At 30.8% G+C, this 18,795-nt stretch overlaps 1 protein-coding gene across 1 annotated transcript; it reads left to right on the forward strand.

Annotated features, from left to right (window-relative positions):
• The first annotated feature begins 8,580 nt into the window (after positions 1 to 8,580).
• Positions 8,581 to 9,908, forward strand: LOC149539284 (uncharacterized). Its single transcript, XM_089800609.1, has one exon. It carries the CDS (start codon positions 8,886 to 8,888, stop codon positions 9,660 to 9,662), a length of 777 nt encoding a protein of 258 aa, XP_089656735.1. The 5' UTR covers positions 8,581 to 8,885; the 3' UTR covers positions 9,663 to 9,908.
• The last annotated feature ends 8,887 nt before the right edge of the window (positions 9,909 to 18,795 follow it).

Raw genomic sequence — 18,795 nt, forward strand, 5'->3', positions numbered from 1 at the left:
CCATGCAAAGTATAATCTATCATGATCATCATAGACATCATAAGATATCCATCATAATAGATTAAGTTATTGAAAGATCACCGCCTTTCAATAACTTCTGCAAATACAAGTGATGATCATTTGAAAGTTATCACTTCCTCATGATGTACACGGGGGGTAGGCAAAAATAGTCATGAAGTGTATTCATGAATCATAGTTTTATTGACTGCTATAATGCATTGATTATTGGAGAGTCCATCTCAACATGGTCTACTCCCTCTTAATCAATACATCTGAAATCATTAAAGGTTGACGGAACCATATCCTCTATTTTTCCCTCTCTTTCAAGATTGCATCTATTGAAATGTGAGGTTCCTTTTGAATGTCAATCTCCCTCTTCCTACAAGAACATTCTCGAAGGAAAAGATCAAATTTATAAAGTTAAAATGGAATATGTAGTGGGCAAAACTTCACAATCACTATTACAATTAACTCATGATTTTTCATAACTTCTTTGGTTACCTTCACCTTCCTCCTATGTAATAACTTCTCTCTAGTGCACAAATAAGAGCTAATCTTCTATTGTGGGAAGTTTCACATCCTCTCTTTATACTTATTTATGAGTGCATCTATAGGGGAAAATTGCTTAAGATTCTCTCTTACTTTAGGGTATTATTTTTCAATTGCATCCTCATCTTATTCGAAAAATATCTACTTTATTAAATAATTACGTATAACATTCCTTCCATATATTCAAAATCCTCTTTACTTTATCTTAGATCTATTTGTCTCCTTTGGACATAGGTATATTTATTTGATATTGTATTATTCCTTTATTATTTACCATTGTGGTTATCTCATAGCTATTCTTAATAGTCACATTCTATGAGATATCTCTTCAAATCTTTTCTGCCTTTCAATTTCTCATACCCTAAATATATAAGCCCCTCTCATATAGTAGACTGGGTTGATTTTTCCTGTCCCCTCATTTTATGTCTATTTATTGATTTGATAAAAGGCTTAGGGTTTGAATTTTTTTCTACTAGACCTCAACATAACTAAACCAATGTCCTAACGATGAGACCAATACTAGAAATTAATCTAATGGATATAAACTAGAGTTTTGTACCCAAAGGATATATGAAACATTCTACACTAGACTCAATCCTATTGAGGCAACATAGAAGCCAGATCCTATAAATTGGTTGTGAATTGGAGAAAAATACCATGTACACAAATTAGATAACAAATTAGATTGTATTTGTATATTAATAAATAATCATTATATCTTCTTATACACTAGATCTCATTATGTCACCTATCTTCTATATCTCTAATCTTTTTGAATAGTTCTTAATATCTATTTAAAGTCAAAATATGAGACATGAAACTTAGGTAATTTATGTAGAATGTACTATATCTTTATAATCTCCTATTTTAGACCATTCTCTCAAGTTAGATATTATGTGTCTTTAGACCAATTTTTCTACATTATTTTGTTGCGAAGAATCTCAACAACACAAGCTTAGTTTGGGAGCCTTTGTAATTCATAGAAGAATGATTATTTTACTATAATGAAAACCTCTTATATTTATCTTTCCAAACAAGCTCATTATTTCTTCAAGAAATTTGTAAAGCAATTCAATGATATACTATATTTTAACTCACTTGATTGGGTCAAGCAAAAAACCTTCAAAATTTATTTCAAATTGAATATCAATTTGAAAGGATTTGTCACATTTGTCAAATCACTTGTACTTGTGTATCTTCTTACAAAATTATGATCTCCTCATTAATACAACATTCTCAAAGACTATTTTTGGCTTGGGAATACCCCCTTTTAATTTTCCTTTGAAGAATAATTACTTAAATTCTCCTCCAAACATGATATCTAAGACTTGATGGATAATGGGATTGTAAATTTAAAAGAAGAGAAATGGAGGAAATTGAGTTCTTAAATCTAGATGCACAGAGCCAAGGGTGATACTCAATCCTATCTTGGAAAATCCTACTCTTTAAATTGCTTGTTCGAGACATATTATAATATTTAAAGTTTCCTCTATTAGGATTGAAGAATGCTAGGGGAGGAGGCATGGTGAATCAATATTCTATCTATTTTATCAACTTCAAACTGATTTCAAAAGTACCATATAAAGCATATAGGAACTTGTAAATTTTAACACAATACAAAAGCAATCAAAAAATTATAACACCATATTTTATTTTTAAGAAAAAATGTCAAGGAAAAAACCTCGGTGGGGATGATACCCACAAATAACTCACTATTTCATTAATAAGTGGCCTATTGAAGCTACACACTTCTGATGAAACTTAGTCCTGTATATTGTCCTTCACATCACCATTTATGCTTTATCCTTCATATAAATTACACTACATATCCTATCATCAATCATATCTCACATTTTCTCTATTGCAAAGTAAAAATTGATTTCATATACAAAGTAATAACTCAAACGTATAACTCTATCTACTTTGCAAATGAAATGTGTAGCAAATTCAACAAAAAATAATTCTTGTAAACCAAGAATAATCAAAACTCTAATGTTGATTCAACAAAAGTATCATTTATCTGAAACTTAACTTTGATTAATCAAACATATTGGATTTTTTTTACTAAATTGCTATGTTCTACACAAAATATTGTCAACCTACTATTCAATAGTGAATATCTCACACATATGATAACATAGAGATATGTGGTAATCGTTCAAACATACATAATCATATGTTTACACTCATGCTGTATAATCACATCCTCTAATATCTTTTTTTGTTGGAAATTGGATATTTTATAGTTGATCCCATTGTTATTTTAGTGTTTTATATTTTTGATAAAAAAACAACCAAAAACTAGGGGGCTAGCCCTTTACAACAATGGTGGAAAAACCATAAAAAACCTACTGGAAACGAACACAAAACTAGCTGGCAACTAGCACACAACCAAATAGTCCCCCTAACAGTTCATATCAAAAACATCAAAAACAATATACCAGTATATAGAGTTACTAGTATTCCTACTTTTAAAACTAGCAGAGTTTAACAAGTTAACAAACTACATGTAGGTGGTCATCACATCGTACCACCTAGAACCCATAAACAAGTTCAACATAAAAAATAAAAAAAACCATGAACAATAGATGGGGAGAGACTAGAAGAGTACCAAAAAAACAATAAAAACTAGAAAGTCATTAACTTGCCTCCTTTTTCTTTCCCTTCCCAGCCATGAGAACCTTCACCCAATCATTAGCGAGGAAGCTATAAAGAAGTTTTGTGTCGTCCTTTCCAAGGTTCTCCTCCTCTGAGTTATTAGCTAACAACTAAAGAGTGGTAGCCAGCGTGCATCACTTTGAGAGTGAACTTGGAGAAAAGGTTGAATCCCTCTTCCACTGCCATGCACCTGTCCATTAGTTCCTTGTGTTCCTTACTTCTAGTGCTTTATGTTGCTTAGCAATGAAGATTTAATTTCTCTACAAGTTCTCTTCATTTTTTTCAAAGTTTTCACCAAACTACCATTATTTCCTATGTAACCAACTTTGATCAATAAAAAGGATGAATATGTGTGTGTGTGTGTGTGTGTGTGTGTGTGTTGAATCACATAAAGTGATCTATCAATCCAAGTACATCGATTTAAAACCTTACACCAACAATCTAAATACATATAATTTTTAAATGATAGCATATAATTCAATTATTTGAGAAAACAAATTGTGCCTATCCAACACTTAGGTATGCATAATATTTCTATTTGTAACTTGTCTAATCTAATATTTTGAATATACACACTTGCATAAAACAACTATCAAACATGATTCCATGAATTTTCTATAATTCATAAAGAATTTAAAATTCAACTTTATTCAATTAAAAAATTACTTTTTAATTTTAACTAAATATATTTCATCCTATTAAACACTACATTGATTCAACAAAAAAAAAATTTCCAAATGAAATGTGTAGCAAATTCAACAAAAACAATTCTTGCAAACCAAGAGTAATCAAAACTATAATGTTGATTCAACAAAAGTATCATTTATTTGAAACTTGACTTTGATTAATCAAACATATTGACAATCTTTACTAAACTGCTATGTTCTACACAAAATACTATCAACCTAATATTCAATAGTGAATATCTCACAGATATGATAACATAGAGATATGTGGTAATCGTTCAGACATATATAATCATATGTCTACACTCATGCTCTATAATCACATCCTCTAACTCTTTAAAATCTACCCAATCCAAATTAATTTAATCAACTTTCTTGTACATTGTCTCTTGTGAACATATAAGTATCAAAACCTCTACTAAAGCATCTAATCTCCAACTTGTCTTAATATTAAGATAAATGAAAGCAATTTCCATTAATGAGCCTACTATACTTAACTAATCACTCTTTCCAACATCTACTAAATAAATTCCCTTTTAGATAGCTTTTTGGAAGCATAAAACATATTTTTTTGGGTTCCTTTTGGTTAAGAAAAATAGATTGCAAGTTTTTAAAGCCGTCCTATTATTTTTTATCATGTATTGGGTTCTAATGAAATTGTCTTGTGAATATGGTTGCATTAGATTATGTTTTTTTATTCAATGGTACAAATTATGTAGTTGCTTATTTTGAAAAGTAGATGTTTGGCTATATTTTCTAATAACATAATCCATCAAAAAGTAGGAATGCTTCATATTTAGTGTGACTCGTGTAATAATTTTATTCTTTGAGTTCTTAATTGAAATAAAGAGGCTAAGAGATCAAATAACAATCTTTCCAAATGCATGAAAAAGATGTTATAGGTTCTAGACAACTCCATAGGCTCTTTAAGTTTCAAGTATAGTTATGTACAATTAATGAATAGTCTCTTTTTTTTGTTGGAAATTGGATATTTTATAGTTGATCCCATTGTTATTCTAGTGCTTTATGTTTTTGATAAAAAAGCAACCAAAAACTATGGGCCTGACCCTTTACAATAGTGGTGGAACAACCATCAAAAGCTTGCTGGCAACCAACACAAAACCAGTTGGCAACTAGGACACAACCAAACAGTCCCCCTAACGGTTCATATCAAAACAATCATAAACAATATACCAGTATATAGAGTTACTAGTATTCCTACTTTTAAAACCAATAGAGTTTAACAAGTTAATAGACTGTATGTAGGTGGTCATCACATCATACCACCTACAACTCATAAACAAGTTCATCATAAAAAAAAAAAAACCATGAACAATAGATGGGGAGAGACTAGAAGAATACCAAAAAAACAACAAAAACCAGAAAGTCATTAACTCACCTCCTTTTTCTTTCCCTTCCCAGTCATGAGAACCTTGGCCCAATCATCACTGAGGAAGCTATAAAGAAGCTTCATGTCCTCCTTTCCAAGGTTTTCCTCCTTTGAGTTATTAGCCAATAGTTGAAGAGTGGTAGTTGTTGCATGCGTCACTTTGAGAGTGAACTTGGAGAAAAGGTTGAATCCCTCTTCCATTGCCATGCAACTGTCCATTGGCTCCTTGTGTTCCTTACTTCTAGTGCTTTATAATGCTTAGCAATGAAGATTTAATTTCTCTATCTTTCTCTTCATTTTATCAAAGTTTCCACCAAACTACCATTATTTCTTATGTAACCAACTTTGATCAATTAAAAAAAGAAAGAATTCTTTTAACTAACTAACTAACTAACTAACTATATATATATGTGTGTGTGTGTGTGTGTGTGTGTGTGTGTGTATGTTGATTCACATAAAGTGATCTATCAATCCAAGTACATTGATTTAAAAGCTTACACCAGCAATCTAAATAAATATAATTTTTAAATGATAGCATATAATTCAATTATTTTAGAAAACAAATTGTGCCCATCCAACACTTAGGTATGCATAATCTTTCTATTTGTAACTTGTCTAATCTAATACTTTGAATATACACACTTGCATAAAACAACTATCAAACATGATTCCATGAATTTTCTATAATTCATAATGAATTTTAAATTGAACTTTGTTCAATTAAAAAATTACTTTTAATTCTAACTATATACATATATTTCATCCTATTAAACACTACATTGATTAAAAAACTCACATGACAATCTAAATGCATATAAAAATTAAATATACATATAAGTTAAATATTAAAAAAATGTCTAATCCACACACAGTTATGCCTCAATCCTCAATTTATACCTTGTCCAATCTAATACTTCAAATATAAACACTTGCATAAGAAGCAGCACATAAAATGTTCTATCCGAGTAATATTTGATGGGAAAAATCACGCCAACAATCCAAATACATATAAAAAGAAAAAGATTACTGAAATTCAAATGAATATTTAAATCTGCCTCGTTATAAGTACAACAATGTCGAGGAACGAAAAGACAAGGTGTGATAGTTTTAATAAAAAAACCTAAAATGTTATCCAAACATCTAGTCTAAACACGGTAGAATTTCTTCCTCCATCCTAATGTCATACAACTCATAATTCAAGTACATTTCAAAGCACACGTCTTTTACTAAGTTGTAATGCGCCAACAATGTGTATCCAACATTAGATTGTCCGCACATATTAATAAATCAAAATAACGTAGAAGGAAGAAACGACAACAACAGCACTATTGCGTGGGACCTACTCAGAGTTTCCTCCCGTGAACGCTATATACTAAATGTCAAAATCTTCCTTTCATTAAGCAATCCTTCCCTTTATGGGGGAATCCTAAACCAAAACCTTCGTTAAAAACAAGATTGCCATAAATAATAATAATAATAATAGCAACAGACATTAGTCCTAATAAAAAAAAATTCTAATTATATGGACAATTCGCTTGGTTCTAAAGGCTGGAAAAAAATTGCAATGTTAGAAAAATAAAAATTCCTAAGCAAATCTATAAGGGTAAAAAAGTTTGTAGGCAATGTTTCTTTCAAGAATAATTTAAAATGGGCAGTTTTATAGATTTTGAAAAATTATTTGGGCTTGTAAGTTTCAATTTTCGAGGGCTTTTGAATTTTGTAGATTTAATATATTTAATTTAGGTGAAAATTTTAATAAAATAAATTTAAAAAAGTAATTTAAAAAATTGTGTTAAAAAAATATTGTCTTCTATCTTTTCTAGCAATCAAAATCTCTAGTTCTAACAAATAGAAATTACTATTTTTTTTCAAAAGATTTTAATTAATCTTCTAATTGTTTTAAAATGAGCTCCTTAAAATAGATCTTAAAGTTATCCCACTCAAAAAAACACATTATAGATATGCACACAAGTGTTTGAAGTTATCCTATAGAAAAATATTATGAATATGCACATTAATAAAATTAAACATTATGACTTAAACAAAATTATGGAAAAAAAACATATCTTTTGGCAATACTAGTGGATCAATAAAGTTTAGCAATTTAAAAAAACTAAGATAAATCATAGTTCTATCCCAATACTAATAGAACAATAAAGTTTATCAATTTAAATTGTGCTTGGCAAAAGAGAGTTGAAAGTAGAAACCATATTAAAATACAATTAAACAAATTAAAAGTGAGAATTAAATAGTTTATGAAAAATATGACTAAAGACAATTTAGATGAATTAAACAATAAAATTTAATATTCACGAGTCTAGGCTGAAATTTGACGGTCACCCTATCTCTGTGTTTTTGGAAAAATATTGACTTCAATTTTTTTTGTATACAGTTTTTAAAATAAATTGTAATATTTTATCAATGTATATAAAATAAATATTTATTATTAAATATTAAAAGAAATTAAATCTTAAAAATACAAATAAATTAGTAACATTTGTAAAAAATATCGTTAAAAAAATCCAAACAAATAATAATAAAATCCTATATAATAAATATAAAAATACAAACTAGCAATAGACTTACATGTTTCTAAATTTAAAACTTGTATTTATGATAAAAAATAGTAATATATATAAAATTATCAAATTAATTAAAAGGTTTCTTATTCAATAGTTGTTTTATTTTAAAAACATTCTAAATTAATATAAATATAATATAATAGATAATATAAAACATATAAAATAAAATAAATTCTATATCACATTAATATATTATCTATAATATAATTTGATGATGTATTAATCAATTTAATTATAAATTTAGTATTTTATAAAAATTTAACATCTCAATTCGAGGCCTCCATGGGTCTCTCACTCTGCAAATTGTCCTCCAAAGTGATAACATACTAACATCAAACTCCACCCGAGTTAAGTTCTCTTAACTCCAACGAAGGAAAAAACATCATTAAATATTTGTCGTCTTAGAAAACTTCTCCCTCCACAATTCCCTTTAAAAATATATATATATATATCAATTTTTGTCACCCTAGGAAATTTCTCTATCCACAAATCCGTTAATTCCGAAGGTTTTGAAAAAAAGAAACCATTAAATATTTGTATCCCTCGAAGATTTATTGTACGCGGTTGGAGGGCAGTAGAGTCCAAGTGCTTTACATAGAGATAACAGAAAGGAGGAGAAAATCACTGCAAGTGCACATGATAACCACATCTCACAACTGGCTGGTGAAATGGAGCGATTATAAAAGGGAGAATAAGTTAGGTTAGGTTTTGTTTTGTTGACAGTTAGAGAGAGAAGCGCGTGTAAAGCTTTATCTCGTACTTAATTAGTTGCCCGGTTGAAGCCAGCTGCAATGTCAGAACAGCTCACGCTTAGGGTGTTTTTCTTTTTATTATATTGATGGCTTTCATGGAGAATCCAGAGGAAAATGAAGATAAAAAATGAAATGCGTGTGGGCCTCACAGGGCCACAGGAGATGATGCAGACTTTTGCTTGCTTTCCCGTCTGCTGACAGATGATATTCACGCGACATCTGCGGTCTAGGTGAAAAAAAAAAGCTTTGCGGTGAGGTGATCTACATAATGGCCCCGCCCGTGGGATGTTTTCTCAATAAATGCATCGTCTGGCCGAATTCTGTGTCGTCGCTTAGCTCATTTCGATCGTTAACAGACGTGGAAAATTACCAGCTGGAAGCTGCGAAAACTGGTAAGGATTTGGGAGGGTTTGAGAGGAAGAAAGTGTCTGGGAAGAAGAGCAGAAGAGAGGACGCCATGGGCAATTATGTGTCCTGCGCTGCCTCAACGGTGCCCTCGAAGATGCTCAAAGTTGTGCTGCCGAATGGTTCGGTTCAGGAATTTCATCGGAGGGTTAAAGCGGCCGAGCTCATGCTGGAGAATCCTCAGCAGTTTGTGTGCCATGCGAATGGACTGCAAATCGGGCGCCGAATAAATCCTCTCATGGCGGACGAGGATTTGGAGCTCGGACAGCTTTATTTTCTTCTACCGATGCAGAAGCTTAAAGGTGTTCTTTCGGGTGCTGACATGGCTTCGCTTGCCTTTAGGGCTAATTCGGCTGCTAAAGGCGGCGGCGGCGGCGGCCATGGAAAAAATAATGCAAAGATTCTTCCGTTGTTTTTTGGCGACATGATGCCGGAGAGGAGAAAGGATGCAGATCTTTTGATTGAGGAAAAAGCTCAGGAACTGCCGCGGCTAAATTTGGAAGATGATCCGGATTTGACGACGGCCTTTGAGCAGCTGAGATTGAGCGGCTGCAGAGCGTGGAAGCCTAAGCTGGAGACGATTAGCGAATCCAGGCCGAAGCTCCGGGATTTGATGCAGTCGAATGAGCAGTTCTGTTAGTTGACGGGAAAATTATAGATGAGATGTGACTCTGTATGTATCATTTGTTATTTGTTCGTCTCCGATGCACAATGTGTTCGGCTCTTCTTCACACATGCATGAAATTTTCATGAATATTTCCTCACAGGACGAGATAATCTCTAAAACTGTTACTGTGTGTACATTCCGTACACAAATTTGTATAGGTGTTTGCTTCCCAGCGAGAATTTATTGGATTCAATTTCACAATTTGGATTTTCAAGGTTTCGTCAGCTTGCACATTTTTCTGTTTTCATGCAATGTGTTTGGGAAAAATTCATAAATTCATTTCCAGCACCAGCAGTGTGTTGCAATTTTTTCTGTTTTAATGCATGATAATTTGTAATGTGTTTAGAACAAATTCACAGATTCATTTCCAGCACCAGCACTGTGTTACAAAATTTCTATTTTCATGCATGATAATTTGAAAAGTGTCCAGGAACAATTTCATAGATTCATTTCCAGTACCGGCAATGTGTTTGCAAATTTTTCTTGTTCACGAACACATTAATCATGTTTGAGCAGTTTTTCAATATCTAAATTCATAATCATGTGAGGTGTCCATGGTTCAGATTTCGGAAGACTTGTTTAGATTTTTTAAATTTTTGTAGAGATTATTAATAACGCGGGTTTCTGAACTCTAACCCCAAGAAGATTATTTTTGATATTCCGTGCCTCCATGGAAGTGATTTTTGTATAATAGCAAGGTATTATAGAAATAGTATATGATCCAACTCCTCAAAAATAGTCTGTGATAAGTGTCTGCACAGAATGCTTTGAAAACAGGCCACTAAATTCAGGTTCTCCGTAAGACCCGTGTATGGCGGATAACAGAATATTCAAGAAACAATATTTCCGGCGCTTTAAGGTATTCCGAGCATATTCCCGTTAACGGGAATACGTGGCGATTTTGCAAATACGTGTAAAAAGCTGCAAAATAAGCTAGGCAGTTAATACCTTTGTCGTATCCTATGAATTTTTGCGTTGCGGTCAAAAATAAAAAGAAAACGAAAAATTTGGCCTTAATTATGTCATTGTTTTAAATTAGGTATAGGTTTATGGATTTGTTGGAAATCTGGAAAATAGAGTCCGCGTTACATCGGAGTCGCACCCGAAATCCGTTAACCGTAATAAAAAAGCATTTATGAATACTAATAAAAGGTATGAAGTCCATCTATTGGGTAACAACCCCAACTGAACCGCTGACGAGGACTGAGTGACAAGAAAAACATTTATTTCGTGTAATTTCCAGAATGGATCAAATTTCTGTATCTATAGCTTACTTGTGTGAGGATTCCCTGTGTTTTAACAAAATTTAAAGCTATCGATATAGATGGACTTTTTTTTTTTTACTTTACCAAATTTGAAAGTTATCAATTTAGATGGACTATATTCAATTTACAATTTTAAATTAATTTCTATAGTTGAAGTTTCATTGTCTAGAATATTATTGAGTAGCAATTAAATTCTATTAGACAAAAGAGAGGTCATCAATTTAGATCGACCATATTCAATTTACAATTTTAAATTAATTTCTATAGTTGTAGTTTCATTGTCTAGAATATTATTGAGTAGCAATCTATTAGAGAAAAGAGAGGTCATGAGTAATAAATTTAGCCATGAAGAGATTTTAATATTTTATTTTATGAGACAATACAATGTAAAAAATGCACTGAGATCGTTGGTAGTATGTAGAATTTGTTGAAATGGGATATCGAAATCACTCTCATAACAATTTTGTGATTTTTTTTTTCATTTTAAAATTGACTCACTAACAATTTTGTGACTTTTTTTCCATTTTTAAATTGGTTCATTATAATCATTAGAGTGGACAATTGTAAAGCTAAAAATGATATTATTGAAAAAACTAAATTTGTGCTTGAGATTAGAATTTAGATAAAATATAGATATAATTATTCATATTTAATTCTAAGATCAATAATATCTTCTAATTTATAGACATTTTTTAATCCACTAAGTTATTCTAACTACTTGATATGCGAGCTTATGTCAAGGATGCAACTTGATATGCAAGCTTATGTCAAGGATGCATCCATGATATTAACATAAAACTATTTATGGTATCACCTCTCTAATCTTGATAATGACACATAACTACTCTAAAATAAAATTGATGAAATAATATTGATCAAATTTGAAATTTTTTATTTTTATTTTTATTTTGTAGAGGTTGAGGACCTCTTCAGATAAAAAATAGTCTATGATTAAGTGAAGCTCTCAGCTCAATCGCCCCTCTTTGCTTTTATTTTGCATAATTAAGGAGATTATCTTTTTTATTTTCATAAATATAAATATAATATTCTTTTAAATTTATTATAAAAAATTAACAGTTATTTAAATTAATAATCAAATTTCATTACTTTTTATTTCATGAAATTGTTGTATATGCTTAAAAAATAATATACAAGAATTATTTGGTGTGGTAGTGAGTCTCTGGGTTGAAATGCCCCTCTTCGCTCTTTATTTTGCATCATTAAAGAGCTTAAGTTTATCTTTTTAATTTTCATAAATATAAATTTAATATTCTTTTAAATTTATTATTAAAAAATAATACAATTATTTAAATTAATACTCAAATTTCATTATTTTAAATTAATACTCAAATTTCATTATTTTTTATGTCATGAAATTGTTGTATATGCTTAAAAAAGAATATACAAGAATTATTTCAAATGTTTAATTTTTTTAGTACTGAGAATTAAAACTATTGAGGATATATGGAATGTAATTTTATTTAGAAGTTGTTCACATTTAGAATGAATAGTGTTTCATTGTTTCATTTTTACAAGATTTAAAAATAAAATAAAAATAGGAAAAAAATGAAAGGGAAAAGAAAGTTTCCATTTCTAATTAGATAATAAAATGATGTAGGAGCATCCGAGGACATATCGACCTCTTTGATTTCGTAGATTAGTTCACAATTCATCTTGTCTTAGTTGGGGGGTTTTTCTTGGTAAAATCAGGATACTTAGTATGAGTTCTAAAAATTATCAAAAAATAGAAAAAATTGTTTTTCCCTAAAATCTGCCAAATATCGTAATTTTTGAAATTGTAATAAGTAGTTGTCTTTCTTTCATTCATTGTAGTGGCAGAGTAGAGTTGGGAAAGTTTAATGAAGAATCTATTCTGAAACTTTTGTGTTGTGTAATTTTATGAGTTATTGTTTTGAAGGGTTTGGGCAACCTTAGAAAACAAGTGAAAGCAATAATAAGAATGGTGGTGCCATTATAGAGTTATGTCTCTCTAATATGAAAAATATAAAGAATGTTATTAAGAATTTTTAGTATATTAAACTAAGCATATTTGAATTGTCAAAAAGTTCTTTTTTCTTAAATGTCTATTTTTCTTGAACTTAAATCAATATTCTTATATTTCACATTTTTGATAAATTAAGATTTATATAGAATCAACACTGTGAGATATAGCTTCATAAAGAAGAGATGAGAACTATTGTACTCACTCATTAAACATTAGTATTAAAAGTAATTAATTGTTAAGGAAAACACTTATGATTAAGGTTTATTGTTATTTAATTAAGATTTTCTTTTAAACATTAAAACATATTTTATTTCTACCTACATAAAATAATTTCTAAAAGAAAATCTAACCATACACATTTCTTTTTAAAAATTTGACTATATTTATAACAACAAATCATTGAATACAATAATATAACCATCAAACATGCATACCCCATTTCATAATTCTTAATAAACTAAATAATCATTTAAAAAAAGTTAATTTCACAATAACTATACCTTCCTTCCTTAACTTTTACAACTAATTAAAACTTACAATTTTAAATATAATATTTTTAACAAGAAATATCTTCCCAATTATAACTATCATCTTAATTTTCACACTTCAAAATAAAAAACAAACATACAACAATATTATTAAATAAAGACATTCCTTTTACTACAATTGATTGATGTCAACCAATAGAATTTCATGTTTGTTAGCCTCATGGTCCCCCATGAATGAAAATAGGGTACGAAATATTTGATAATTGCTTCATGTTTCTAGCCAAAAACCAACATATAACAATCCCAAAAATGTAATTTTGTTATTGTAAAAACAAGAATTGCAAATAAAAATATATTAGTTTGGTAAGTTAAAATAAGCAATCATGGGAGAAAAGCTTTCAACCAAGTTGATTTGTGTAAGTAATGGAGTGACACTCAAAAGACAATTGCTTAATTGTCCTTAACACAATTATTCCAAGGCCAATAAAAATAATAATTGTCCCATTGTTAAGTGCATGTTTTGCGTCACTTAGAAGCAATTATTTTGTTTAATGAAATGGACCGTATTATCATAATGAAACAAGGCAATTAGAGAGGGTAGAGCACAAACAATAAGGAGTAACACAAAGATACTTCAATTTTTATTGGTTGAGTTAGAGTCCTTCCTTTGTGTGGGGTTATAAAGTAGACACAATGGCTGGAAGTTTTTAAAAATAAGTAAACAATAATCTGTTTGAACCAAGCATGCACAAAAAGTCAGAGCACAAGTATACTAGTTTTACCAATAAATTATGATTTTTTCAATATATGTTCAAACTATATAAAAATGGATTAAAAAATTAGAATAAACAATCTAAATGAACAATTTATTTCTAAAATGCTTGTACAAACTTATTAGAAAAATGAAAAAAAAATGTTAAGTTTTATTAAATTTTTAATAATTAATTTTGAAAATGACTATATCTTTAAAGTTATATAAGAAAAAAAATATTGAATTCAAGAATTTATTTGCTAATAATTAATTTTTAAGCTATTTCATCAAATTAATCAATTCTTATCACAATATGTCATACATAAAGATAGTAAAATATTAAATCATACTTATAACAAAATATACATTCCTTTGTTAAAATTATAATATTTTAACAAGTATAAATTTAATAGATGAATCCAGTTGCTTCTAATAAAGATAGCTAAATTGACTTTTTCAATATTGAAAAAGTTATCCAAGAATTTTTTCAACATTAAATATGGCATATACTTTTTATAAAGAGAACAATTATGATTTTTATTTTATTCATAAAATTTGTAAAATTGATTGTTTTTACAAATGAATTATCTTTCATGCATTCTAGAGCCATATTTGTGCTGCAAATTCAATTCTACAAATTTCCTAAATCTTTTCTTCCACAAAGGAAAGCTTTTATGAGCAACTGGCAGACCATGTCTTTATCAAAGTAATGGTAAAATAAAAACCAAGTTACAAATGCAATTAACTGCTGATCCCAATGAATTAGCATAGGACACGTTGTCTACGAATAATAAATTTTTTCTCATTGCTTCCTTCTTCTTCTTTTTCTTCAGATTTTTTCCACTCAAATAAAACAATATAAGCCTAGGAAATTGGTCTCTAACCAATCAAAAATTAAGAGAACTAATTAGTAAGGGTAGTATATTCTCATAATAATAACAGGTTTATTAATTATTGTGTAATTCAAACAATTTGATTAAGAGGAAAAAATAAAGATTAGAACACTTCGTCATCACAATAGAGATCATTGGAAGTATTCCCTCACAAGCAATATAAAGGTTAATTGATTGTCTTTTATCATGGTTGAAGGATTTGAGCAATACAAATCCACAAAATCTGAAGAACACCTGCATGCAAGAACCTATCACAAAGAAGAAAAGACAAAGAAGAGGCAAGGATTTGGCTTTGAGAATATGCAAATTATATTATTAGACTGAAATAATAAATGAAATTTACAATTGATGAATTCTTATAGAAGGGAATAAAAAAACCTAAAAATGAAACCCTAAGAGATAAATTACATTTAATAATTACTAATTAATTATCAAATGGAAATGCAAGTGCATAAAAGGAAAACTTGAGAAGGGAATAAAGGTAATTTAATAAATGAAATGAAATTAACCCTTTACTCTAACACCCCCCTTAAGATGAGCAATAATGCAACTACAAACAATGCATGAAAAAGGAAGGAAACTACAATGCTGAAGAAAACTTGGGTCCTAACAACTATGTCTAAAGAGGTACCCACTCACAACCAAATATATATGAAATGAAGAAATAGAGAAAACCACATGGAAAAAACCCTACTCCAAAAAGATATAGAAAAAAAAAAGTACAAATAATATGTCTCAAGAGGCTCTCTCAAAACCATAATTACAATGAAACCCCCTATGATAGAGGCTTGAGGCTCCACAAGCCCCCAAAATGATAGAACTCCCATCGATGAACAAACCAATGTGGCTCCAATATGAAAGAAACAAAGGTAATGGACAAGGAGGATGAAACCCCTGAATGTAAGGTGAAGCTGGAAGTCCTAGCTAATGCTCAAAGGAGAATGCATGAGAATCCTAAAATGAAAACTCCAATGGAGGATAACAGGTGTGTTAAATCTATCATCTAAGAGTAGATGTGTGTCCTATGATATATCCTAAACAACTATAATAGGTGGCTTGATAATTGGAGCTACAATGGTAGGAAATGCTAAAAAGTAATCCTGTGCAATAGATGGAATTTGAACAGGAGATGGAGGTAGTCACAACACTAGTCCTAAGAACAACACATAAGTTCAAGTGACCTGACTTCACCTCAACTATTTCTCATGAAGAAGGAGAGTCTCCACTAGTGGAGATGGTGGACCAAAATGAGAGAAAGAGTATAGGTGGGAAGAGTAGTCAACAATCCCTTTAGCAACAATATTGCTTGTCTCACTATCTTTGATGTACACCAAATCTTGTGCAAACTCAACTATCTTCCCTATCCCACTTTGTGTAATTTTATAAATAGAGAGAAGGTCAGAGGACAAAATGGAAGACATTATACATCATGAAATGTACCATCATCAATGTCAATATAATTTTTTTTAATTATAGTCATAACAATGTTGTTCCCCATCAAAATGTGTGGAGTAGGAGGAGCCTCAAAAGAAGAGAACAAATCTTGAGAAGATGCCATATGGTGTTAAGCACCTAAATCCAACAACCATCTAGAAGAGTGTGGAGTACTAGTTGCACATAGTGCATGACCCTTTCCTATATCTTTACCATCTAACTAAAATGATTATGACGAAGAAGATTTATGAGAAGTAGAAGGAATATGAATGTTTCTCTTCAGAATGAGACCCGTCAAATTTGAAACCTATTTGGCATAGCCATTTAACTTATTCTTATAGCAATGTGACTCATCATGATTGAGCTTATTACAATAAGAACACTTTGGTCTTTCTGGCTTTGGTTTATCTCATTTATGAGGAGGTGGGCTTGATGTGATGTGAGGGATGGAATCAATCTAAGAATCTTTAGGAGGTGACTTCTTTTTCTTCTCTTTCTTCCCAAAATATGGTTGAGCTACCAATGCATAAGTCTATGAGCCTATGAGAGAATCCAACTAAGAGAGCTTAGCTTTCTCTTGAGTCAAATGATCACAAAATACTCAAAGGAAGGCATGGTAAATCTAGTACCCAAAGAATTCTTGGTGGAATAGAAGGTAGACATAGAAATCTAAAAGTTTCCATGAAGGTTAAAAAGAATCAAGTAAATGCACTCAGTGTTATCTTGGTTTTCCCACAACCCTACAATAAAGATCTTTGTTTCTTGAACTTCATCAAGAAATCCTTAATGGAAGGAAAATAATTTGACATAAGAGAGGCAAGCCATACCTCAATCTAAAGTGCCCTAAACTCATTCATTGTACCAAACAAGCCATCAAGCTTGGTCCACATAGCTAGACGGATATTGCACCCATCAAGATGAAACTATAGATTGTTCCATACCTGTAAAGAAATCAACCCCATTGCCTCATCCATCTTATTCCTTTGCTGCATGACTATTGTCACAAAAGTTTGCACCCTTGCCTAAAGTTTGACCTAAAGGAAACCTTGTGAAACATAGAAACAATCTCCAAGTTGTGGGACTTGAACATTGAGATTGAGTCTCTGGAGAAGGCTGATTTCCTTACTATCAAGATGCACCTAAACATTGAGATTGAGTCTCCAGAGAAGGCTGATTTCCTTACTATCAGGATGCACCTAACTACTTCTTAAGAGGAAAATGAAGAAGGAAATGCATGAGATTGAAACTACCTAATCTAAACTAGAGGGGTGATACACCAAAATAGTATGTTCAATCTTATCTTTTCCTAAGACTACATAGTTCATCAATATAATCCCAAAATACATAGATTCAATCCTTGCTTAACTCAACACGACATAAAGATTAGAGACCAATAAGATTCTATAAGGAAGGAACTTCATTCTATATCATTCAAAGGCCAAATAGATACAACAAGAACTTCACTCTATATCTTTCTACTCCTCTTGTTGATAGATCACAATGTGCGCATGGATTTCTTGGGTGACTTACAAGGCCCAATCTCCCATTTGTATTTCAATGGAGTTAGGTTCATTTGGGGTTTGGTTGGGAATATGCATGCCTACAGGCACTCATTGTGTGATGAGCATATGTATGTAGGGTAAGGTAGTGGAGGGGATTCTCTCATAACCTATGCGGTGATCTTGACATGGTGTATGTATAGGAGTTTCTAATAAGTGATTACTTAATTAAATAATAGAAAATTAAATAAGATAAGAAATTTAAAGTTGACCTCCCAAGGGTGGTGCCAAGGGGAATAGTTAATCATTCATAGTCCTTGTGGTTTAGCTAGGGACATAGCATGTTAGCCTCTCGAGGGTGGACTGAGGGGAATGGTTTGTTAGCATGTTCACAAACTCTCAACCAGAGTCCCTACATAGTTACCATAGAGTGTCTAATCAGAACCTATTGTATTTGCATTGTCTTATGTTCTTGGTTTCAATCATCATTACTATTTGGTGTGAGTGTTAGCCATGGATGTTTGTCTTATGTGTGTTTTTGGTTGGATCATTATCTCCATCAACATGGCTAGAGTGGACCTACAGGTTCCACATGGTTGGAAGCATAGCTACCTTCACCACTGCTAGGGATTGGTGTACAAAGATGACCTATTGTCCTATTGTGACCATTGCTGAATGTTTTCACTTGGTAGTTCAAGTTCTGAAGTATGTTATCTTGTGATTATGCTTTCCTTGGACTGCTTAGATATCATGTTTAGATGATGTTAATTT

This window comes from Cupressus sempervirens, chromosome 9, assembly GCF_028749045.1.
Source record: "Cupressus sempervirens isolate cs-2001-9-10 chromosome 9, ASM2874904v1, whole genome shotgun sequence".
NCBI lineage: Eukaryota > Viridiplantae > Streptophyta > Pinopsida > Cupressales > Cupressaceae > Cupressus > Cupressus sempervirens.

Bases quoted from the DNA above. Each gene is read 5' to 3' on its own strand.
- LOC149539284 (XM_089800609.1), top strand. From the start codon at position 8,886: ATGGCCCCGCCCGTGGGATGTTTTCTCAATAAATGCATCGTCTGGCCG.